Here is a 24,072-nt window from a genome sequence, read left to right on the forward strand (position 1 = left end):
CTTTGCGCTCCCCTGGCTTTTGTCATCGCCTGGTGGCTGCACCAAGTGCAGTGGGCAAAGCTGGTGTCTTCCTCTCCCTGGAGGTGTTCTTCTGGAAGCCTTCTCTGCCCTCTGAGGGTGGGAGTGTGCCTCTCTTTTATCCACTGGTTGCTCTGGAAACATCACATAGTATCCCGTGCCCTGAACCAGATGTGCGCACTTCAAGAGCGTTTGGATCGGAAGTGGGGAAGAGGGCACTGGGGAAGGGGGGCGGGAGGAAAACTTAAATTAGAAGAAAGCCAAACAGCTATTGCTGGAGACAGATGATTACAGCTCATGTCAAGGCTGTTTCCTGCATGCCAATGATAGATCAGTAAACAAACGCCTCTCTGCGAACACAAAGCAGGCAGGAACTCTGTTTGGAAGAGAGAGGTCGGGGTAGGTCTCCCTTCCCTTGGTAGCAGGAAGCCCCTATCACATGGCCCTGGGAATTGTGAGGCCGGGTGCATGTGGGAGATATGCAGAGAGGCTTCTGCTGGGAGACTTCACATCCTTCCCAGGGCCCAGCCAACAGGTTTCAGAGTTCCCTCCCCTCCTTTCCTCCCGCCTCCTCCCCTGTCCTTCCTTTCCCAGTTTAATTTTGAAACACTATCAGACGACTGCTTTGTTCCCCCAAACAATGGCAGGGAATGAATTGCGGTGGCAAGGTTCTCCAAATGGGGCTCAGTACCTTCTCTCCCGTTCCATGGCCTTGATGTCCTGCTCCAGGATGTAGTGCCAGGTGCAGTGGCCTCAGGCTCTGGTTCTGCGGGGCTGTGCCTCCCATTGCTGGTAGAAAGTTCTTGTGTGAGTTTTAGAGAAAGCAGCAACCTGCCAAGAAGTACCAGCTTGATGGGTGTGTGTTTGTCCTCCTTGGGTCTCCTGCTAACAGAACTCAGCCCTGCTTGTTTCTTCTAGGCAGTTTGTAGGGTCACATTGCTTGTGAGGCAGGAAAGCAAAGCATTTCAGATAACACTTCTCAGTCTCTGGCAGGTCTCCCTTCCCCAGCCTTGCACAAGCTCTTTTGTGCTCTCTCCCCTCTGCCCTCCTGTGCACACAACCTCATTACCTCCCTTGTAGCAGACTGGGTTTGTGTTGGGCCTCTTCCATGTGCTGCTTTGTCAGAAACTCTCAGTGAGCTGTAGCAAGTCACAGAGGTGTTCAAAGGGCCTGAGCCAGCACACAGGGTAGGGTGTAGTTGATTGTAGGAGAGATGTGGGCAGTCAGGAAGGACAAGAGTTCCCTTTGCCTTTACAATGAACTGTCATGTTGGCTCTGGGTGTCCTGTGGAGCCAAAACTTGGAAAACAAAAGTAGATATTCTCTGTCTGCTGGAGGCAGTTTTCCATCATTGCCATCACAATTCCTCTGCTCGGGTGTTGGCAATGCCTGTGGGTCAGGCCTGTGAGTTATTTCTAGTGATCTTATTATAGGTAGAGATGATCATATCACCTCTGAAGCTCATCTGGGTGTGTGCTTGGCCCTAGAAAATTATTTGATTGTTGGACTTAGTGAGAGGTACCATATTAATTTCTGCTGTTTTATTCCAGAGGTCACTCTTTTCCTCTCATTGTCTTCTAATGTGTTTGGATGAATATTTACTCTTTTGAGCAGAACCAGCTAACATGCTGCAGTGATCCTCTAGGTGATGCTGAGGGCACCATGTGTGCCCTGCTGCTCAGAGGGAAGGCACTGCTGCCCGTGGATCTCTTAGGGATGACTTCACTCCCTAAGCAGTGTGTGTTGTCAGTGAGGGTGTCAGTAGGTATCTGGCTATTGTCACAGCTTTGGAAGCTCCTGGACCACCTTTTAATCTGCCTAGTATGTGTTGCTTTGGTTACTCCAGCCACACTTGTGCCTGGAAGGGACAGACCTTGGTTCCAAGTCATGCTCATCTGCTGCTGGCAGTGGTGCTCCTTTCCCGTGAGACTCTTGCAGCACTCAGCTGCTGCTTTGTGGCTCACTTCTGCAAATCAGGGCTCATGGAGTCTGTCCCATCCACCACAGAGGAAGAAACAAGTGCACCTCTTAGTCTGTATGATCTGCTTTTGGCCTGTCCCACAGGAGGCCTGCCAGGGAGCTGACTGTGCCGAGCATCAGCATACATCTGCTGGTACCCAGATGTTCCTTTTCAAACAGGGCTTGTTCTTGGGCTGCTGGAAAAGGCTGAGAGATGGAGTTTCCTGATGGGGAAACTGGGTGATCTCATGAAGACAGAGGAGTGCATCCCCAGTGAACATTTGATGTTTCAGCAGAGCCACAGGGATTGTGTGTGAGGACACAAGAAATGTATTTCTCACCACTAAAGGCGGTGACGAGGAGCTGCAAGGCACCAAGTGAGTGCTGAGTGAAGAGACTGTCCCTGCTCTAGGGATGTTGTAAACCAAGTGCAGAGCAGACTGTGTTGCAGCTTTGCAGGAATCTGCTTTGGCTGCCTGGGTGAGTCATTCTTTGGCCAAGGCCATGAGTATGGTTAGTTTTTCATTATTTTCAATCCATAACAGTTAACGGATGGATGAATAGATTTTGTTCCTTGGGCTGGTAAATTTTCTTGACAGTGTTGCAAAGCTGGTCTGTGTCTAGAAGTGAAGTGGGTGCTTGTTCCAGTTACTAATGAGGGAGAGAAGCCAAGGGGGTTTATTGTCTGGGAAAAGAGAGTCTGCTAAATGGTTAGCAATGAGCTGCCCCGAGTGTGTACACATTGAGTTGACCCAGAGTTCACTCCTCGCCTCAGGAACATTGCCAGTATGGAATAAAAGGAGGGAGAGAAAACTGTGAACAAACAAAACCAATTTCCCCCGCCCCCCTTTTTCCTTTCTCTGCCCAAAAACTTGAACAGTGGAAACGAGAGATCCTTTTGTTCTTTCCTGTTTCTGGTGTGGTGGGCTATATGTTTTTTTAATGACAAGAGGCATTTGGTCTTGTCAAATGCCAGGCATGGCAGGGCAGCCTCTGGCAGAGCAGCCAGTGAAGATACCTGAGAGACTTTTCCAAGTATTGCCTACAAGATGGTGAGCCTGTTGTCATTGCAATGCTTTAGAGCAGGCTGACCACCCTGATAAGTGAGCAGAGATGGTGCTGCAGAGTAACTGAGTAATTCTTCCATTTTCTATTTATCAAAAAGAGCATTGCAGCACAATAAAATGGAGATGGAGTCTGTTGCATTGGCTGGGTAGCAGTGGCACTCAAAGAGAGAGACAGTCATTCCAAGAGTGCTGGAAATCATGAAGCAAAGAGAATGACTCATTTTTGTGAATGATTTATCTTATCCCCACAAGGAGTTGTCCTCTGAAATGAGATCAGTAGCAGGCTAACATGGCCCACCAGAGAGAAGACCAGTGGCTGCAGTGCAGTGTCTCTTCAGGCTAAAATGTTTTCCCAAGTTTTTCTTCAGGCTAAATTGTTTATCCCAAGCTTCAAATGTTGTGACAGGGTTGTATGTTCAGCAGCCACTTCAGACTTGTGGCCTTAACACAGGTTGTTATAAAATTGGTTTTGGCTTAGTCTTCTACAAGGGGAAAAAAAAATCTAAATCTGATGAGATTTTGACAGCAATAAAAGCCTTCTTGAAATGTTCTCCATATTTAATTCAAGGTGCAGCAATTGATCCTGAGTCAAAGACAATTTTTGCCCTCAAAAACTGTCAGCTCCTCACTGGGCTTCTGAGGGCTGTTGCTGTCACCCCTCTTCCCATTTAGCAGGGATGGGGAGGAAGCCTGGGCTGTCCTCAGGCAGCTGTCATGTCTTGCTGCATCTCCTCTCCTGGATTTCAAGGAGAAATGTGTGTGTCTGTGTGTGGAGAAGGAAAAGAGAAGGATGCTGAGCAGAGAGCAATGCTTCTTCCTTGTGTCTGTCTGCAGGTGACCTGCTGCCCTGCTGTGTGCTGACATGATGACAGCAAGCAAGGCGGCCGATGTGAGCAGCACGTCTGGGGGTGCTCTCTGCAAGTCTGGTGAGAGGTGAGAGCTTTCCATGTTCCACTGTGCTTTGCTTGTCTTTATTGTCCCCAACACAAAGGAAACCAAAGGAAGGAAACCTTCTGTCCCTCTCTGCTCCCACATTAAAACACACCCCATAGGTCCCATCTTGTGTTTCTGTGTGTTAAATCATCCAGTCAGACTTCTAATGTTCCAGACTCACAGTGCTGGAAAAGGTCTGCCCCAAGGCAAGACCACTTGTGCTGATGATATCTCTGCCAATGTTTGCCCTGCCTGTACTGGAAGTCTTTAAGCCTGGAGACTCCTCAGAGGAGCCTCCCTATCCCCCCCCATTGCAGGATCCCTTCTGCTCTGAGGTCCAACCACCATGGCACTGTGATGCCTGAGTTGGGAAAGCTGGTGGTGCTCACAGCACCAGCTCTTAACCAAAGCACAGTGTCACTGCCCAGCCAGGAGTGAAGTATCTGTGAGGCTGAGGAAGAGCAGGTGTGTCTCAGTCCTGTTTCCTCTCCAAAACCTGTCCCAGACCCAGTTTGCACCACAACTGAGTCTGCAATGGCTGCCAGCACTGCTTAGCTGCAGGACAAAGCTCCAGGCCTGACAGCACACAGGGTGTCCCCAGGGATGCTCCTACAAGGCTGCTAAGTTCTGAAAGAGGCACAATTGAGCCATTTAAGTTAATGGGACAATTTCCCAAGTTGAACTTAATGTTGGGATTGTGATTAAATGGGACTAATTATATGGGTTTACATCCCAGTAATTACCTTTTGTTGTCTTGGTGCTCTTTCCCAAGCCCAGGCAAACCTCAAAGACATAGCCAAGTGCTTCAGTTCAGAAACATTTTGTGTTGGAATAACTGCTTGTTCAGCAGGATATTGACAAAATATCACAGCGTTGATACTGGGGTATCACACACTTGGAAATCTCTAGACTAAGTATATTTGGAATTTTTGTTGCACTTTGGCCCCAAACAGTGAAGATGTTTAATCTGAGAATGTTGAATGGTTTCTGGGTGCTGTGGGAGTGTACCTGAGTGCATGTGGGGGCTAAGTGCATGTGTGGACTGGGATGGTAGAGCCCATACAAATGGAATAATAAAAGTGCAATCTTTGGGCATCAATATGCATTTGGGGAATATTAGGATGGACTGAGAGAGATCCTCTGAGCAGGCACTGCAGGAATGCCAGCTGTACCATATGCTTTCTCCTCTGTGTAACAGCAGTAATTTTGCTGTTGTTTGCAGGTGGTCCATTTTGCATTTGTTTGCTTAATGCCTGATGATGTCCAAAGCTCTGCTGCACTTCTGCACACACACACACACACACACACACACACACACACACACATTGGTGAAGCTCTCATTGGTATCAGCATGTCTGATGTTCAAAAAATACCTCTCTAACCTGCAGCTTACTTCTTCCACAGAGGAAGGCTCCGTTTCCAACCTCATCTTGGTTTTAACGAGAGAAGGGCAGCATGTTCTGGCTAGAAGGACCTTTCCCTGAGCATCTTCCCCTTTAGGCCCATGTCAAGTGCTTGGTTTGAGCATCCTCTGCCATCACCTTTATGAGTAAAGCTTGAGGAGCTGATGAACTAAATCAAGGATGAGCAATGGCAGTGAATATTTCTTTCCTTTTTGCCTTTGATATGCAGGATCAAGCTTGCAGATAAAAACAATACAGCAGCTGTGAAGGAATTAGAAAAACCTTTGTGTGGATTTTTGAGTGAGAAATGTTCTGAAGGTTCCTCTGTTGCCCTGGGTTCAACACCTGAAGCTGAACCAGTTTCTTCTGTAGTGAAGAACCCACTGGGAGCCTTGGAGAACTTGATGCTGGATCCAAGGCTCGACTGCTTTCAGCAGAACATGCTTAGTCCTAAAATGATCATCAGTGACCCATCTGTGGATCTGAATGTCAAAGAAAACAATAAAATCATCAGGAGACAGATAGGAGGCACTCAGAATACACGGTCACCTGGAAAAATTGGCTTGAGGAATAAGTCCTTCAGCATCAAGGACAAAATTTCAGAATGGGAAGGGAAAAAGGAAACGCAGTCTGCTCCTCGCAGGGAGGAGGAGGCAGGAGTTAAAGAGGAGCCCAAGATGCCTTGTGTAACTGAGAAGATGAGTGGGGAAGCACTGGTGACAAGGAAAACAGAGACCAAGAGACTTATGAGCTGGGAACTGGAGTGCAAAGGGGCAGGCAAAGAGAATGAGCGGAAAGCAGGAGCTCAGAAAGGCACAGGGCAGTCAGCAGAGCGAAAAGGGGAAGCGCAGAAGGATGAGGAAATGGAGTTCAGCCCTGGAAAATGCAAGGAAGTGAAAGGTGGGAAGTGGGAGGTCCAGAAGGAGAATGTTTCAGTGCTTAGTCAGGTCAAGAAGCTAGAGAAGGCTTTGAAAGATGGCTCAGCAGAGCTGCAGCCACAGCTGCCTGGTACTTACTATTCCCCACAGTGCTTGCAGGAGAAGGCAGCACAAGGACACGCTGCTCCTGAGGGCCATGAGGGTGTGTGTGGGGCTGAGCTCAACAAAAGGCTTCTTGGCGTGGACTCTGACATCAGTGAGCCGATTTTTGGGACTCTAGAAGAGATAAGAACTTCTCATGTGAAATCCAAGCACTGCACGGTGGAGAATGTGTACACAGAGCCAGGGGTGCCAGAGAAGAAGCCCTTCATCAACCCACTGCCCAAGCCTCGGCGGACTTTCAAACATGAGGGGGAAGAGGACTGGGTGCCAGCAGTTAGGAATAAAAGAAACTTACCCCCTCTGCCATCCATTCCTCCCCCTCCTCTGCCTTCCTCTCCTCCCCCATCAGCTGTCAGCAGGAGGCTCTGGAGCGGGAAGCACAAGAACAATGCTGACCACAGGTACTGGGGATGTGTTTCATGGAGGTGTTGGTCTTCATGGGGGAGTCCCACCTTCCCATCTTTCTCTGAGAGAGACAAACCTTCCCTTTTTGCTCAGAATCTCCAGCATAATCAGCACTCAGTCATGTCTCTGAGAATGTATGAGCAGCCAGCTCTGCTCCACAGGGTAACTGTGGAGAGATAAGTTATGGCAGATTTAAGGTCACTGTATTACATGGCTTAACCTTCAAGCCTAAAATTGAGGGATTTGGGGTTTTGTTTTGGTTTTCTTAGGAGAAACTCTACTTAATTACACAATGACCACAGCTGGTCTGGAACAGTGTTTGGAATGATAATCTCTAGTCTCTAGTGCAGCATTTTCACTGTCCATAGTAAACCTCAGTGAATCTGATGTGTGTATATTCTTCTGGAGTGCTTGTTTGCCTTTTTTCCCCTCCTACATGATTGTCACACATTTTTGGGGTGGAGAACATAAAGTACACAGCTTTTCTAATGCCCTCTGGATAAATTGTCACTTAAAAGTTCCTGGCTCACTTGCAGAAAGGAAATCAAAACTTGCTAGGTTTGCTCATGGAGGGCAGTTTTACCCTTCCTACCATTCCACAAACAAGTTTTGTTTTTCTCTGCTGCTCAGAGAGCTGATTTTGGGGCCCTCTTACACTTTTCATGGGTGGGATCTGTGCTGTAAATGGGACCTCTCATGTCCTAATGTTCTGTGCAGTGTTCCAGGATGTGCCATTTCACACTTGCATCTCCACAGTGTGCTATTGCCATAACAACCCAGATTATCTGTGGCACCCCTAAATGCCTGATAAAAACAGCCAATCTCAGTGTTGCTTTTTCATGCTTTGTTTGGGATGACGCAGCCAAACATTCTCAGCGATTTATTTTGCCAGCTGTGTCTCACTTTGGAGAAGTGAATTAGCTGTAATTTGGTTATAAATGCTGGTTAACTGCATCACTCTCCTCTCTGCCCCTCCTCCCCCCCTCCATGGTGCAGGAAATCCTATGAGTTTGAAGACTTGCTGCAGTCCTCATCCGAGCACGGCCGGGTGGATTGGTACGCGCAGACCAAGCTGGCCCTCACACGCACTTTATCTGAGGAGAACGTCTATGAAGACATCCTGGGTAGGAGCCCTGCACAGGGGAGGGTGCTGCCTGCCAGTCCTGAGCAGCAGGGACTCCTGGTCAACAGGCATTCAGCAGAGGTGCTGAATAAAGTGTGTTTATATCCAAATGTAAACCAGGACCCATTTTGCGCATATTATTGGCAAGTAATAAGAAAAATGGACGGGGGACTTCAAAGCTCATCAGCTTCAAAGATAAACCTGAGGCATATGGGAAGCAGCTTTTATTTTTTTGCTGGCATATCTTCTCTGCCTTCCTCTTGTCCTGTGGATTAGTTCTCACAGCTCTGATCTGTCCATTGTGGTGATTTTGTCACTGCTGAGATAATGCGAGCAGTCTGAAAACACAGCCTTGAAGTCAGTTCCACAGCTCAGGAATAGGACTGTGTATGGCTTCAGGTACCATTGCAATTAAGAAACTGGGTCCCACGCTCTTTGAAATTGAGTTTTATTTAGTTCTCTAACTTCAGTGTCAGATCAATGCCATTTTAAAGACTATTTCCTGTAACCCTCTCCATTTATATAGTGTTTTTTTTAATACTGTGAGTTATGTGGCCTTTGATGGAACATAGAAGTGTCCCCCTTGAAAAAGCTTTGATGAGTTTTAATAGCTGTAGGCTCGTGCTGTACAAATCTCTTGGCAGAGGTCAGCAGATTAGGAAGGGAATAGCTGCATCAGCTCTTGCCATGCTGCTGTAATCCTACAAAGGTGCTCTGTGGTTGTTGGGCATAGGAGGAGCTGCACATTCTCAGAAGCAGGCCAGGCATTATTATTTTGATATGAATAAAATCTGATCATACTTAGTGAGGAAGGACTCTGAAAGGAATCGTGTTCCTTTGGGGCTAATGGCAGACAAGGCCATTCTAATCCATCCTTTCTGACATTTTTGAAGCTTTTGGCCTCATTTGTGGAGCTAAGAGCCTTGTGTTTGCTTTTTTTCTTCTCTTCTCTTGGGGGGCCAAAGGAACAGGGAGTGTCTAAGCAGCTGCTGTGGGGTTTTTGTGTTGGGGCATGATGGGAGGTCTCAGAAACCACTGAGTAAGGGTCACCTTGTCAGCTGGAATAACATGGATAGCATTACAGAGTGGCTGTGAAGGCAAATCCATCTATTCAAACACAAGCACACCCCCATGTCCCAAGTGTGCAGGGAACTCAAATATCAGCCTGAAGTTCCTCTCCCCTCCAGCTTTTACTTGCAAAGATTAGAAGAAAACAAAGTTATAGGTAATTGTCAGCTAATAGAGCATGTTTGTTTTTGTTTTCTTGCTGCATGTTAAGGCCTTGCCTGGAGTCAGTTGGTTTCTGCAATCCTGGTGGTGTTACCATGGAAGCTTGGGAAAAGGGGTGGATGGGGATAACTCAAAAAGCTGCAGTTTTGTTTTTCACAGACAAGTTTAATGCACAAGACAAACATCATGTGAAAACCTCACCAGTGGAGGGGAAAGCAAGACTTCAGCCACAGGACACTGCTGCTGCCCACAGACAATCACATGTGCCCATCAGGACGGGCAAGCACACACATACACACACTCACATGTGTGACTTAGGGGGAGTTCAGCTGCTGCTGGGATGATTGTTCCAATTCCCAGCAAGTCACACAGATTTCCTTCATGCACCCTCTTTTGCCCTGTTCACCATTGCTTACCTGGAATATTGGAAGCTGGCTGATGGATAACAAGGTTTATTTGTAAAAAAGAGGGAAATTGTGTTCTTTCTTCTAGGCTGAAGCTAATTGGACTTGTCTTGAGGATGGGACAAGCAGCAGAATCCAAGCTTGTTCTTTTTTTCTCCAATCTCCCCATTTGCATGACAGCTGAAGTACATTTTCAATACTGAAAGAGGCCATTGAAATGAGAAAGTGGAGCCAGTTTCAGGGACAGGAGAATGTTTGCTGACCAAGTGTGAGTGCAGGCTTGCTTTGCTGGTGTCACACCCTCTTGCCTTCTCCATGGTGAATTTGGGTTCCCTGCTGGAGCACTGGGTGCCACCAGCTACTGGAGAGGACAGTGCTGGGAAAGACTTGGGTTTCTGTCCTTGTCTGAAGAGTTCAGCTGCACTCCTGCCCCAGCTGGGCAGGCAGGTGGGAGTGCACCAGTCAAACAGATCCCACAGCCATTACTGGTCCTGCTGCAGCAGCGTGCAGCACCCCTGGCTTCCAGTCTTTACTCTGAGCCAACATTATGTGACAGTAAGAGGAAGGCAGTTGCTTCAAATCCCAGCTGCCCACTGGGATGTGAAATGAGGGCAGTGAAGAGACAAGGCTCATAACGTATCATTTCCCTGTGCAGATGCTTGGGCTAAGCCTTTGTCAGTGGTTTCTTAGCTGCTTGGGTAGAGATGTCACAACCTGCTTTGTCAGAGTTGTGCTCTTTGTGAACACACTTAGGTTTACATTCCCTAGTACTGCTGAAGAGTGGGATACAAGAAGTTCATTACATATCATTTTGGGCGTTCAAAACTCAAATTAGTTGTGCGCCTCATCTCCAGAATTACTGGGAAGAAAGGAATCTACATCTACTTCAGAGGTGTGGGCTGTGTGCCACACGCTCTCCCCTCATCCTTCTCCAGGGGAGGAGCATCCTGACTTTGAGTGGCTTAATCCTTCCTTCTTTCTAAAGTACAGCATGTGAGATTGAGGTCTCCATGATAGGTAGACATGTTTGAAATCTTGGATTGTGTGATAGATATCCATGTCCAGAGTGTGGATTAAATCTTCCTGCAGTCAGCCCAAGAACAGGGCATCGCTTCAACCCCAAGTAAGGGGTGACCAGATGTCATCCCCCTAAATGTGGGGCTTAAACAGAGAGAGGACCTTCATGCACAGCTTCAGCTCACAGTTTCATTGAGGAACTCCAAGCAGGGGACTGGAAAGAAGGAAATGTAGTTATGAACTAATGTGCATGAGGACATCACAGCTCTTTTGGATGCAGGAAAATGAACTTGAGGGTTTGCAGGGTCTTTTCCATCTGTAATATCTGTGATATGTTTCTATGGCTGCATTTGTCTGTGTCAGGGTTTGGACACTGCCCAGCAAGCAGCTGGACTTCCAGGCTATGGAGAGAATGAAGCAATTGCAGGAATGCTTGAGAACAGGTCTTAATGTCTGATGTGGGAGGTGGGAGAAGATCAGGGGATCCCTAAACGGATTTTTATGGCAAACCTCAGAGATTTTTTGCAACCTTAGAATCTTTTACTTTTGGCTTTTTGCTGCAGATCCACCCTCAAAGGAAAACCCTTATGAAGACATCGAGACCAACAGCCGCTGTTTAGGGAAGAAATGTGTCCTGACCTTCCCAGCATCCCCCACCTCTTCTGTACCAGGGACTCCCACAAAGGTACTTGGACTCAAGTGGCCACCTCTTCTGCTCCAGAAAGTCTTTGAGTGAAATGCAGATCCTGTGTGGAAAAAGTGGACACCTTCTTCATGTTAGGGATTTTTCCTTTATGTCTTTTGCCGCAGAGTACAGTGTGATAAGAGGGGATTTACTGCCCTTCAGGGAGGTAAAAAAACAAACCAGGATTCCCTTACATAAATAGTTTGTTTGCTTTCACTTTTTTTTTCACTCCAGGATTGCCTTCCCTGGTGGTGTGGGAAGACCTTCCTCCCCTCAAAGAGGGCATGGAAGTATTTGGGTAATCAAGGCCTGCAGTAGCCTTGTCTCAGTGTCATGGGCAGTGCAGTCTGCCCATGCTGGAGCCCAGGTGCCTCTGCAGCACACCCCCCACCCCACAGGAGCATTTTTTGCTTTCTCCATGAGACAATTTGCTGGTAAGTAAGGCAGTGCCTGTTCCCTGGGTGGAGAGCTATTGCTAGAAGAGTGTCCACAGCACAGCCCAGCTCACAGCTTGGGGCCTTTTTCCTCCTTGTCCATGGAAGCAAAAGAAGAGGTAAAGCTTTGATTGGCACCTCCTGCTCAGAGCTCAGGGTTTACCAAGGGCAGCCCTGCTCCCTCAGCCTCCCAAGCTGCTTTGGTTGGTTCATGTTGCCAGTTTAGATAATCCAAGCTAGGACAGCAGGGACAGCATGACAGCCAAAGTCATCTTGGCAATAAATGGGTCCAGAATGGATAGCAGGGATCTAAACACAGCTTTCCTGGCCAGAGGGTTTTCTCATGCTTTCCAAGTAACACCTATGATTAGAGCTGTTATCCAACATTTTCAGAAGTTTTCTGTGCAGCGTTCCTTGACATGCTGCTCTTTTCCAACCAGCTTAGTCAGCAACTAAGGTGTCTTTGGATAATTCAGTGAAAATTGTTCTGTGGTTCCCAATCCATTCTCCTTGTTGCTAGTTAGGTCTAGAGCAGCAAGAGGCCACGTGTGTCAGTGTTGGGATGAGGCTGATCTCCCTCAGAGATTTGCAGTCACCCATGCACCCAGATTTCCCACATGTGCTATGGAAAGGGGGCTGCAGTGCTGCACAGGAATGCCTTTCACCAGAGACACTGTTCCCAGCAGGAGAGTTGAACAGGAGTCATTGTGTTACTCTGCTGTGCTTTGGTGTTTAAAAGCCCTGATCTGCATCAGTCAGAAAAGAAATGCTGCAGCTCTCTTGGCAGCTATGGGTTTACAGCTGCAGCATTCATCCTGTGGACAGCCTGGCTAGGCTGCAGTGATGGGGAATGGCTCTGGACAGACTTTCAGGACTACTATAGATCTAGCAGCTCATATCCCTGCTGCAGAATGGGATTCTTCAGTGCAAAGCCTCATTTTTACATGACTTCTCTGTAGGTGGCAAATATTTTTGTCACCTGAGCATCTTCTGCCAAATCCAGAGACACCTTAGCTAACTTGAATGGATTAATTGGTGTGACTAATAACTGCTGAGTGTGTCTGCTGGTGGAGGCAGATGGTGGTGCTGCCTCAGCTACAGGCACAGTGCTGCTGTGAATTGTTCAGAACTAGGCTGGATAACTCTCTCCCACACTTCTTAGAGCCAGATACATCCTCTGGCAGTGCAGATACTCTTCCCACAAAAGGTGCAATTTACCTTGTCAGAACTACTGGGAAATTCTGTAGGAGAAGATAAAAAGTGTTGTTATTGAGCATCTTTCTGGTGAAAAGTAGTTTGCCCCTTCTTTATCTGGAGCTTAGCTTCCTATTTCTATTTTTGGTCAGAGACTTTAGGGACTTCACTCTGCTACTTAAACATCTTCTGTTGTACTCCCACCAAACTTGCTAATGAGTTTAGGAGGAAAGCAGTCTCCATAATTGTCTAAAAGCATCTCTTGTACCCTTTGAACTGTCTGATTCTGGCTCCTGTCAAAGGCAGCCATACTGACAGTGCTTTTTGCCTGCTCTCACTGTTTCTCTGTCCCTCCTGGCTAGCTGCTCCTTATCCCAAATGCCTGTGGTTGATTGGTTAGTCTTGTCCTGTTTACAAGCCCAGCGTCTGGATTACCCAAATCCTGGGAGATTTTTTTCCACACTGGAGCAAGACCTTCTTGGCCAAGCCCTGAGCTTGTGTTCTGTTTTGGAATGAATTGGGCTGGTTAAATTGCTGGCCAAGATGTAGCCTGGCAGCTGCATGGTTTCTTGCATGTGCACAAATCTGTGGGCACTCTCAGGCTGTTTTGACAACTGAGTGCTGTGGCTGGATTTACTGATATGAAGTGTAAGCAATGGAGTAAAGACCCATGAGGTTCTGTGGTCATTGATTCCTTCTCCTCCATTTCCAGTTGCTTTCCAAACCCACGTTTTTCCGGCAAAACTCGGAGAGGCGGAGTTTCAAACTGCCAGACATACGGAAACTGAGCCGGGATGGGACTGGCTCACCATCCAAGGTCAGCCCTCCCTCAACCCCCAGCAGTCCAGATGACACCTTCTTCTCCTTGGGAGACTCTCAGAATGGCAAGAGGAGAAGGAAGATTCCCAAGGTAAGTTTAGGGCTTTGGCTTTTTTGTTTGGCTTCTTCCAGGCAGGAATGTGAGTATGAGACCAGGTTTTCTTTAGTTTCCAGTGTGTGGCATTTCTGCAAGGTAGCTGCTGTCCCGGCTGTTGACTTGACTTTTGCTTAACCCCCTTTCTCCCTGAAGGAGAAGACACACAAACATGTCTGCACCTTTCAAAGAAGTTATTTTTCCATCTGAGGTTTCATAATAAGAAAAAAAAAAAAAGCATTGTAATTTTGGGATAGAAATTGAAGTATGTCAGAGAGGAAAGAAGCAGTTCATATTTTGCAGAAGATGTACCCCATCGTACTTCCTTCTGTGCTTCCTGGATGGGACAGTCAGAAATTGTCTGTGTGTTGTGTGTTTGTTTCCTCCTGGAAATCTGTTGTTCTTTGCTTGTTCTAATTGATGCACTGGCTGTTTATAATTTAAGGTGTGACTGTAGGTGAGCAATGAACATAATGACAAAGGACTTGTCTGCAGTTATGAGCATTTTTGGCAGCAACATTTCCTATTTCTTACTTGGATACAGCATTACTCCATTTAAATTTTATTTTCTTTCAGATCTGGCAGGATGTGTATTCAATCCAAATGAGGTTTGGCAGCAGTCTATCTATTGAATGTTTCAAAAACACAGTTATAAAAACACAGTTGCTTATCCCGGTCTTTGCAGGACAAGCAGAGGCTACCAGGGACAGTCTGTGGTGATTTTTTTCCAAACCCACAGTTTGCATTTGGGGAAAAAGGGATGTGTTTGTGTATCTTCTTTGTTTCCTGGTTGCCAGATCTGTGTTCATGTTTGCATATCTGATTTTTGAATGCCCCCTCTGTGTGCCTCAGCCTTTCAGGAATGAGCCAAAGACTGCAAATATTTAGGGTTTCTTTCCCAGTATGTCTTCACATCTGTGCATGGGCTTGAGCTCTGTCTGTGTGTTCACACATACTTTTATGTCAATTGAAGAGAGGATTCCAAGTGTTTGTTTACCCCACAGTGCCACTGAGCAGTCTTGCAGAGCCAGGTCAGAACTGAGGTTTGCTTGTCAAGGGCAGCATCACCTGAGGCTTGAGCTGGGCATCTGGGTGAAGGCTGCACTTCCACATCAGAGCATCCTGCCTCCCACTTCTGTATTTGTGTTCAGAGTTGCCTGACCAAGTAGGTGGTGGGCCTGTCTTACCTTGAGCTCACAAGACATGTGTGGATGTAAATCTGGAATCTGAATTTATTCCAATTATTTATGGAATAAATCTGAATGCTGTGGCCATATCCCACTGCTCCTGCCTGGCACCTTGAGAAGGCGGCAGGTCTGCTCAGGCAGGAAGCCTGGCATGGCTCTGCTGCAATTCCCCTCCCCTTCAGGAATGGACAGGGAGACCAGAGGCACTGACTGAGCCACTGAACCCAGCACTGCCCAACACTGATGCATCCTCTCTCTTGACCAGCTGGGAGCACAGGGGTTACAGGATTTGCAAAGGAAGCCACTGGTGTAAAATATTTCAGTATCACTGGCCTCCATCCTTCTCAATTTCTTCAGTCATCCTCCAGCCAGTTTTCTGCTTCCAACCCTGCAGACCAGCACAGGTTGCCAAGGGACCCTCTGGTGCTGCCATGGAGTATGGAGAGGTGGACTCTGTGTAGCTGATACAGCTGCACAGTGTGGAAGTGCATTCAGGTGTGGCCTTTCAGCAGGGTTTGTTCCCCTGGGCTCTGCTGTACCAGAGTGAGCACGGGCAGCACAGCATAGATCCTGGGAATTGTGCCTCCTGCACCATCAAGGGAACAGTTTCACTATGGCCAAGGTTGGGATAAAGAGCACTTTGCATAAAATTCTAACTCAATTTCTTGCCTGGGGAAGAAGTTAACCTTGTTTGTTTGTGTGTTTGCTGAGCAGCTGGTGTTGAAAATCAATGCCATTTACGAGGCACGGAGGGGAAAGAAACGTGTCAAGAGACTGTCACAGTCTACAGAGAGCAATTCAGGGAAAGGTAAAGGAGCTTCACATCATCATTCCTCTAAGACTTTCTGAGGACCTGCTCTGGACTTTAGTAGACTGCCTTAGTGGTTTATGTGACACTTTCTAGCGCTTCATCCAGTCCAGACTAAGGTTGAGTTGGGATTTCCACTTTTCCCCTTTTTTTTTTTTTTTTTTTTTTGGTAAGATAAGGGCTGTTCCTCTGCCCTTTGGTTAAAATGGAAGTTTTCCGTTTTTCTTGCTTCATTTTCAGTCCATGGCTTTGCATGATAACCTTATAGGTCACCCCAAACATGTCCCCTCTTTTTGATGTTTATTTCTGGAACATGCTGGAAGCTATGGAGAGGAATGTTCTGTCCAAAAACTCTGATTTGTTGAGTTCAAAATATTTTGTGGGAATGTGTCACTTCAGTGAACTGTCCAATGGAAGACAGGAGATTTTGGAACAGCCCTGGTTCTTTCACCATCCCAATAAACAAATAGCCTCAGTTGGGAATCCGGGTTTCTGCAATTGACTGTAAGACCATCTCCATCATAGCAGGATTGAGACTTTCAGCCTCCCACTGTCAATTAACGACTTGCCCAAAGCATTCAGACACTTCAGAGAAATTGCTTTTAAGCATCTCATCTCAATAAAAATTAAGATTATGTCTTTCCAACACAGGATGTTTTTCCAAAACACTTTAATATCCAGCAGAAGGTGACCACCTCTATTTGTTTCCCACAATTATTTGTTACTGTTTATCCTATTTCATAAAGCATAGACAGCCACAGGGTGGAAGAGAATGTTTATATGAACTTTCAAGGGAAGCATCCCAGACTTTTTGTACCCCTGCCTATAGCATCATTCAGAGAAATAGATCATTGGACAATATAGACCTTGAATCTGATTCAGCCTGACAATTTTTTTTGTTTGTTTGTTTCTTTTCTTGGTTTTATCCCATGTCCCAGAAATTACTGCATATTAATGAGTATTTTACCTTGGTGTTGTGCTTATACAGATTTGAATAAAATACTGTTCTGGCATTTTATTCTTTGTGCAACTCTTCTGGCTGTGCAAAATTGATTTTGATGTTGGTTTGGGTGTTTTATCCCTGAATGAATGGGAAGATACCAGAGCTGGTAAGCTGAATATGTGTGGGTATGTGCACCCTTGAAAGAACAAGGCCCTTGGGACCTAAACTGCTTCCCCCTGAAGTTGCCAGTCCCAGCTTTCTCATGCCAGTGATAAGAAATGCACAGCTATAAATAGACTTTCCTTAATTCATCTTCCCCTTACTTTCTTTTTTTTTTTTCCTAGTTACAGATGAAAACAGTGAATCAGACAGTGACACTGAAGAGAAGCTGAAAGGTAAGGCAAATGTGTGGAGAGAGCAAATGGCTCCTGATGAACTCTGCTCTGAGCTCCTAGGACAGGATCTCTCCTCTGTGTCCTACCTTTGGAGAAGGACCTTGTTTCTGCATGGAACACAGGAAAACATGGAGATCTCAACGCTGCAGGAGAAAATCCATGGGCAGAGGGCTACAGGAGCCCAAACCAAACATCTCTTCCAGCTCCCATCAAAGCTCCTTGTTGACTGACTTTCCAAGAGGAGTATTGGACACTGAGGAAATACAGTGAGATTTCTCTAAGTGCAGAGTCAGAAATGTGTGACCAGACTGGCAGAAGCAGTGTTGCATGGCACTGGATGTCCAGACACCTCAGCACATGCTTATTGTGGGAGAAAAGCCACCAGCCAGACTGCCTAGCTAGGAAAACAGAGTGGCACTATGTGATTTATTGCTGGTTTGGGATAAAGCACTACATTTCTTTCTTCACTCTTGTAGGATTATTTGGTGTACTGGTCTCCAAAATACTCTCCTGAAACCTTGTACTGGTAATTAGCCCCTGCACATTCTGGGGATGTTGCTGTCTTTTGGGAATTTGTGGGGCACATTTAAAATCCTGGCAGAGTTAGAATGCAAGATGGAAACTCCCTCACATTCCAAAGTTTCCTGACTCACATGCACATCAGATCTGGATAGCAGGTCAGTTCAGTTCCAAGCTGAAAAGACAGGCATGAGCTGTGTCAGCCACCATGCATTGTGAGTGGGAGTGCTCATTCTCAGCCTCCTGCAGGTTTTTAGAAGTGAAAGCTCAGGCTGAATTCCCTCTTGTGAGCACAGCTTCCCACCCAAGAACTACTGTATGCTCTTGCTTTCATCTGCATTGAAATCTTTTATCTGTATTGCTATGTTAGCAAGAGCAAGCTGAAAATTGCTGCCAGTGCCTACCTTTTGACAGGTTCTTAGGCTAGGCTGGAGACAGGAGAGAGGGTTTGCACCTGGATGGTGCAGAAATTATATTCACAGCCCTCCTGAAATGTTGTGAAAATACAGAGCATGTTCACATTTAGCTGAGGCAGGCAGTGTAGAAGTGGCCAGGAAGACTTGAACTCTTGCCTGCTGCTGGTTGCCATAGTGAATCATGTGCATCATCCTGTGTTTCTCTGTAACTGCAGCTCAGAACTCCCTGGAGAGAGGATGATGGAGATCATATGAAGTCACCTCAAATCCAACAGCACTGGGCTCTGGACAATATCCAGATCCAGACCTGGGCCTGAGTGACTATGCAAGTCTGCATAAGTGTGAACAGGAGCTCTGGCACTTGCTGTTTGCTCTAACTACAGCTTTATTCTGCTTTATGCCTTGTTGAACTGTTGACTTCCCTATTTTTAAACAGGAAGTGAGATGATTTAGCAAGTCTCTTGTATTTGGGACTTTGTACATTTTGTGTAACACATCAACCATACCAGCCAGGTGCCTCTGCATGCAAGTCACTGTACATAATCTGAGACACAGTAAATCATGAGGTTGGATGGCAGAGCTGGAAGTGGTGACCCTCAGAAAGGAAAAATCTTGAAAGACAAACTCTGCCATGATGACAGCAGTAAAATTCTGGTATCTTTAGAATATAAACAGTGCAGATCTTAAGCAAGCTTTTCAGAAGCACTCAGCACTGCTGTGACACTGCTCCTTTTAAATCCCTGATGCAACAGAAAGCACTTCTGAAAGCTTTACAGCCCTAGAGCAAATAACATAGTAGGTGACAAGAAAAAGGACTCTAAGCCATCTTTCCAGGGCCTTACCGGCTCAGGGTTTGTTACACTTTCTGATTTGAGAGGCACCTCAAGATTGCCTTAAATTTCATTGTCTGGAATAGTCCGTGAGTGGCACAACTTTACTGGACAAAAGATGAACAAGTATATCCCATCTCTCAGGAAGTCCTGTCTCCCAAGTAGATTTCTTATGAATTGGAGTTCCTATAGCATCTCTGTGGTGGTTGTTTCCATCAAAAAGTTGCATTGCCACCCACCTTCCCAAAAAGCAAAGCTGTGAGAATGTGCTGGAGTCTCTACTTGTAGTTAATTCTTCCTTTCTTTTGTAGCAGGGATAAGGGAGACATCATGGAGATTTAATTTGGGATGCAACTGTAAAATGAAGCAGGGGGTGGTCTCAGGGAATTTCATCTGGTCTCTTCTCAGCAGGCAACTTTTCATTACTTTCCATGCTGGAATGTTTATTGTCCCATGGCTCATGTGTGTGTTGCAGCTACAGCTTGCTTGTTTTCCCATTGTCTTGGTGAACTTGTAGATGCATGGCACTGAGAGATTAAATTTAGGCACAGGAAGAACTGGCATGAGCCAGCATTTTTCACTGGCACCTCTTTTCTTATGTTTTCTGTTGTTGGCCTACAGCCCAGCCTGTGTGCTGGAGCTGGGAGTCCCCAGCATTACTCAGACAGCACAGCCCTGGCCTGACCCAGGTGCTGGTCTTGTAAAACCCTGGGGATTGCTGCCCACAGCCTCCTCTGGACAAAGGTGGTCAATCACCTCACTGTGCTGGCTTTGAAAAGTGCATAAATGAGTGCTAGGATGAGTGGCTGGACATTATCTGTTGCATCATGTCCTACATGGATCTCAGCTTGGGCTGTAAAAGTTATCCATGAAATCCTTCTGCTGCCAAAGTTCTTCAGGGTGATGGCACGATATTATGGGCCATCTCTGTCAATATTTATAGTGCAGCTTCCAAAAGAAGCTTTCCACTGAGAAAGCCAGAGCAGTGAGGTGATTTCAGGTTCATCCCTCAGTCCGTGCAGAGCCCGTGCAGAGCCAGAGCAAGCCAGGCTCTCTGTGTGTTCCTGCAGCTCACAGCCAGCGCCTGGTGCACGTGAAGTCGCGGCTGAAGCAAGCGCCGCGTTACCAGACCCTGGAGCGGGACCTGATCGAGTACCAGGAGAGGCAGCTCTTCGAGTACTTTGTCGTAGTGTCGCTGCACAAGAAGCAGGCTGGGGCTGCCTACATCCCTGAGGTCACCCAGCAGTTCCCACTGAAGGTCTGTCTCGGGTTGCGTGCGGCACTTGGATCGCTGGAGGAGCTGCAGCTTCTCTGTTGAGCACGTGTTGTGTCAGTGACCCTCTGCTGTGTCAGCATTGAGGGACACTGAAGATGGTGGGAGGGCTTCAGTCACTGCCTGAGAATTGTCATGGTATTGCTCGCTCCTGGAAGAGCAGCTGATTTAGATCTTTTGCTGCCCTTGGCTGTGACTTTTATGTAGCTATTCCCTTTCTCACCCTTTCCTCTTTAAAGATAACTGATGGTTGGGAGAAGATACATGTTCTGAAAGGGAAGGAACAGCTTTCAGTGATAGCCTAGCTCAAAATGGGGAAGGAGGAATGGGAGAAACACAGAGCCAGTGTGACAGAGTGTAAACGGGATGTGACCAGAGCTCCTCTCAGACTTCAGTTCTCTTTCCCCTTGCTGGAAGGTGTGTCCCAGATTAGAGGCACAATATAGCAGAGGCAGGTGCTGCAGAGACAGGCCTTGGTGGAATTGGGGGCACAGAGTTACCTTGAGATATCTAAAGATTAGGTGAGCCAAAATCACAGAAATTTTAATATCTTCCAGGCAGAAGCTTAGCCTCTGTCATCACCTCTTCATTTGTCACAGGAAAAATATTTGAAGTCATTCCATCCCCACATGACTAATTGGAAACATTCCTTCTCTCTGTTCTGCTAGCTTGAACGCTCGTTCAAATTCATGCGTGAGGCAGAAGATCAGTTGAAAGCTATTCCCCAGTTTTGCTTCCCTGATGCAAAGGACTGGGCCCCCATCCATCAATTTGCCAGGTAAGTACTGTACTTTGTATCCTGACTCATGAGAAACAGATTTCTGTATCAAGCTAATTAAATGCAAGAGCTGTTACCATAGAAGATTGGGCAGAACTCTGAGAGGGATGTATAGGAAATTCAGAAATAGTGGGGGTTTATTGGATTTGTATGTCTGGGACTGGTAATGAGGCTGATGGGTATCTTGTCCTTCTGGTTTCTCTTTCTGCAGTGAGACATTCTCATTTGTCCTGACGGGGGAAGATGGAAGCAGGCGATTTGGGTATTGTAGGAGGCTGCTGGTAATTATCCCTGAGTTTTTTCCTTTTCCTAGTGGTGCAGCCTTCTGTGGGGTTGGTGTTACTGGCACCCATTCTGGAAAGTGGAAGGCTGCTGCTCTTCTCTTTCAGTGTGGAATGAAAAGAGCGGCAACAGAGCAGATTTGCTCTCTTCTGTTCAGTGCCAAAGTCCCTCTCTATGTCCCATCCTCCACTCCAGACATAACTCTCTTGCATTTTCCTTGCACCAGCACTTTAGCATGGCCATGGACTGTTGTTTCACCCCTGAAGCTGAAGACAGGGTTTATCCTCTTTAGGTTTGGATACCTATTAAACAGTTGTCTAAACCTGTGCTGGTCCTGTAGGTTCAGAGTTGTCTCTGTAGATCAGATCAGATCAGATCTCTGCCTTTGTCATTTGATTTAGGTAAGCTGGGACCACACTGTGGATATGCCCATTTCTCCTCCCTTTCTGGTGTACCAGGGTTGAGCCAGGCTGTCATCATCACCATACTGTCAAATGCCTGCCAGTTTCTGAGCCAGCCAGTGAGATGGACAACTAAGAGACCAGTCACTCTATCTTTGCAGTAGTTATAACTCTGACATTTCCTTGGTTTTTGTGTGTGTGTTTGTGTTTGTCTTGAAAGCCCAGTGGAAAAGGGAAGCGTCTCCCAGAAGTTTACTGCATTGTGAGTCGCCTTGGATGCTTCAATCTCTTCTCTAAGGTGAGGGGGGAGAAAGAGAGGGAATTTGTGCTGTAGGTGAAGAGGGACCTGAGAGTGAAGCCAGCACATGAATGAATGGGGATCAGGGAAGCTGATAGCTGAAGAAAGGATCTGAACGATTTGGTGAGGCAACCACATGCTAATTCCAGAACCTAGCAAAAGCACAGTTAATAGGAAAACTAGATTGTCAGCTCTTGCCTACTTCCTTCAGCAAAACTTCCAGGAGGCAAGAGAGGTTAAAATGTGTAGTGGGGAGTTTGCAAATTTTCAGCTTTCACTGGAGTTGTGTTTCTTCTGATAAAAGAACTCCAGGGTCTTCAGTTGCACCTTTTGCCTTCTTTCTTTTGACACACAGCTCCTTGTCAATACTGGATTAAGGAGAGGACATAGATATATGTTGGTGCACTTCATTCCTGGTGTTATCTCCCTCCTCCTGATTTGCATGTTTTTGTGTCTTCATGCCTTTATTTCAGATTTTGGATGAGGTTGAGAAGAGACGGGGCATTTCTCCAGCCCTGGTGCAGCCTCTCATGAGGAGTGTCATGGAGGCACCTTTCCCAGCTCTGGGCAGGACCATTACAGTCAAGAACTTCTTGCCAGGCTCAGGAACAGAGGTAAAGACACTTCCTAGAGAGAGGGAGACAGGCCAGCAAATGGTGCAGGACTAGCAACTGAAAGTTGGGACCATGGCATAGCACTGGGGATCTTCAAGAACAGATGATCTGTCAGCTGTGGGGGGAAGCTGGGGGGTAAAACAGGGGACCAGAGGGGATGGTATGGAGACTTCAGTCACTCAGAATCAAAATGAAAATCCTATGGTAAAAATGAATGTAAGCACACAGCCTAATATAGCAAAAGGAACCAGGACACTGGCCTTGAGGCCAGGAGGCACAGACAGCAGGTCCTGTGCTGCCCAGCATATGACCTTGGATCTGCTCAAGGACACCACACTTAACTTCCTAATGTCAGGTTCAAACAATGTGCTCCAGCACCCTTAATACAGAACCTCTGTTTGTGTGGATCAGGTCAGAAAATCCTTGAAACCACACCAGGGTAATGTTGCAGCCTTTGAGAATGGCATTTTCACAGTGTGGAGGTGAGGATCTGTGTTGCATCTCACACAATGTGGTGTGAGGACAGCAGGAGGGTTTTAAGAGTACAAAGCTTTAGGGCATGGCATTGGAGGGCTGTGGGGGGATGGAGGGAGACAAATTGAAGGTAGTTTTGGCCATACTTGGTGCAGGGCCTGGTATGCCTTGAATGTGAGAGGGAGGAAGGAGAGCAAGTTGATAAAGTTGTGTCTGCAGGCTTTCAGCAGAGCACTGCATGATGACATTCTCCTTAACCCAACTGGAAACAGTCCCAACTAAATGACATTACTGCAGAGAACATGCAAAGCTGGTTAAAAATGTGTGCTGGAGGAGCAAAGTCCCAGTGGTGTGCTGTGAGAATGTTGTGGCTGGTTTGTGTCTGGGATTCTGTTCATTAATTATCAGATTGATGGCATAAACTCCACATTTACACAGTACAGCACTGGGATGGGGGCAGGCACTTTGGAGAGTAAGGGATTAAAAGTCAAAGTGCCCCACTCCCCTGAATTCAAGAAACATGTTCAAGTGTTCAAGAAATGACTGGATGTGGCACTGTGGTCTAGTTGTCATGGTGGTGATCAGCTGGACTCAATGATCTTAGAGATCTTTTCCAGTCTAAATGATTATATTATTCTGTGGTTCTGTAAATGGAAAATCTGATGGGAAATTCAATATGGACAAGAGCAAAATGCTGAGAGGAAGAAAGGAGTAGTCCAATACAACATGAAAATAACTGACTGAGCAACGGTACTTCAGAGAAGGATCTGGTGGTACAATGGGCCATAAAGTGAGCAAAAGTAACAGTGTGGTATTATTGAGACAAAATCCTTCATTGTGAAAGCAAGTGAAGGGATGAATAATAAAGGAAAGCAAATTTTCTGCTTTCCAGTGTTGATGGTATTTTCTTTGGAGTATTGTTTTCCAAAACATGCACCCACTAGGAGAAAGCCCCAGAAGGATAGTTCTGTTTACTAAGTGGTCTAGAAAGTACAGGCAAAGCTTGAGAAAATTGTTTACTTAATATAGA

At 46.5% G+C, this 24,072-nt stretch overlaps 1 protein-coding gene across 1 annotated transcript in view; it reads left to right on the forward strand.

The window, feature by feature from the left end:
* Positions 1–24,072, forward strand: part of DENND2A (DENN domain containing 2A) — a 57,792-nt gene that overhangs the window by 19,011 nt on the left and 14,709 nt on the right. The window contains exons 2-13 of the mRNA XM_071422483.1: positions 3,878–3,976; positions 5,609–6,820; positions 7,821–7,948; positions 11,162–11,283; positions 13,624–13,821; positions 15,726–15,819; positions 17,107–17,157; positions 19,993–20,180; positions 20,864–20,973; positions 21,185–21,254; positions 21,877–21,954; positions 22,428–22,568. Of these exons, the coding sequence (XP_071278584.1) occupies positions 3,906–3,976; positions 5,609–6,820; positions 7,821–7,948; positions 11,162–11,283; positions 13,624–13,821; positions 15,726–15,819; positions 17,107–17,157; positions 19,993–20,180; positions 20,864–20,973; positions 21,185–21,254; positions 21,877–21,954; positions 22,428–22,568 (2,463 nt within the window). The 5' untranslated portion in view covers positions 3,878–3,905. The remainder of the gene's footprint in view (positions 1–3,877; positions 3,977–5,608; positions 6,821–7,820; positions 7,949–11,161; positions 11,284–13,623; positions 13,822–15,725; positions 15,820–17,106; positions 17,158–19,992; positions 20,181–20,863; positions 20,974–21,184; positions 21,255–21,876; positions 21,955–22,427; positions 22,569–24,072) is intronic.

Source organism: Agelaius tricolor, unplaced genomic scaffold (assembly GCF_023055355.1).
Source record: "Agelaius tricolor isolate 1412-34295 unplaced genomic scaffold, bAgeTri1.0.p SCAF_3, whole genome shotgun sequence".
In the NCBI taxonomy this organism is placed as follows: Eukaryota; Metazoa; Chordata; class Aves; order Passeriformes; family Icteridae; genus Agelaius; species Agelaius tricolor.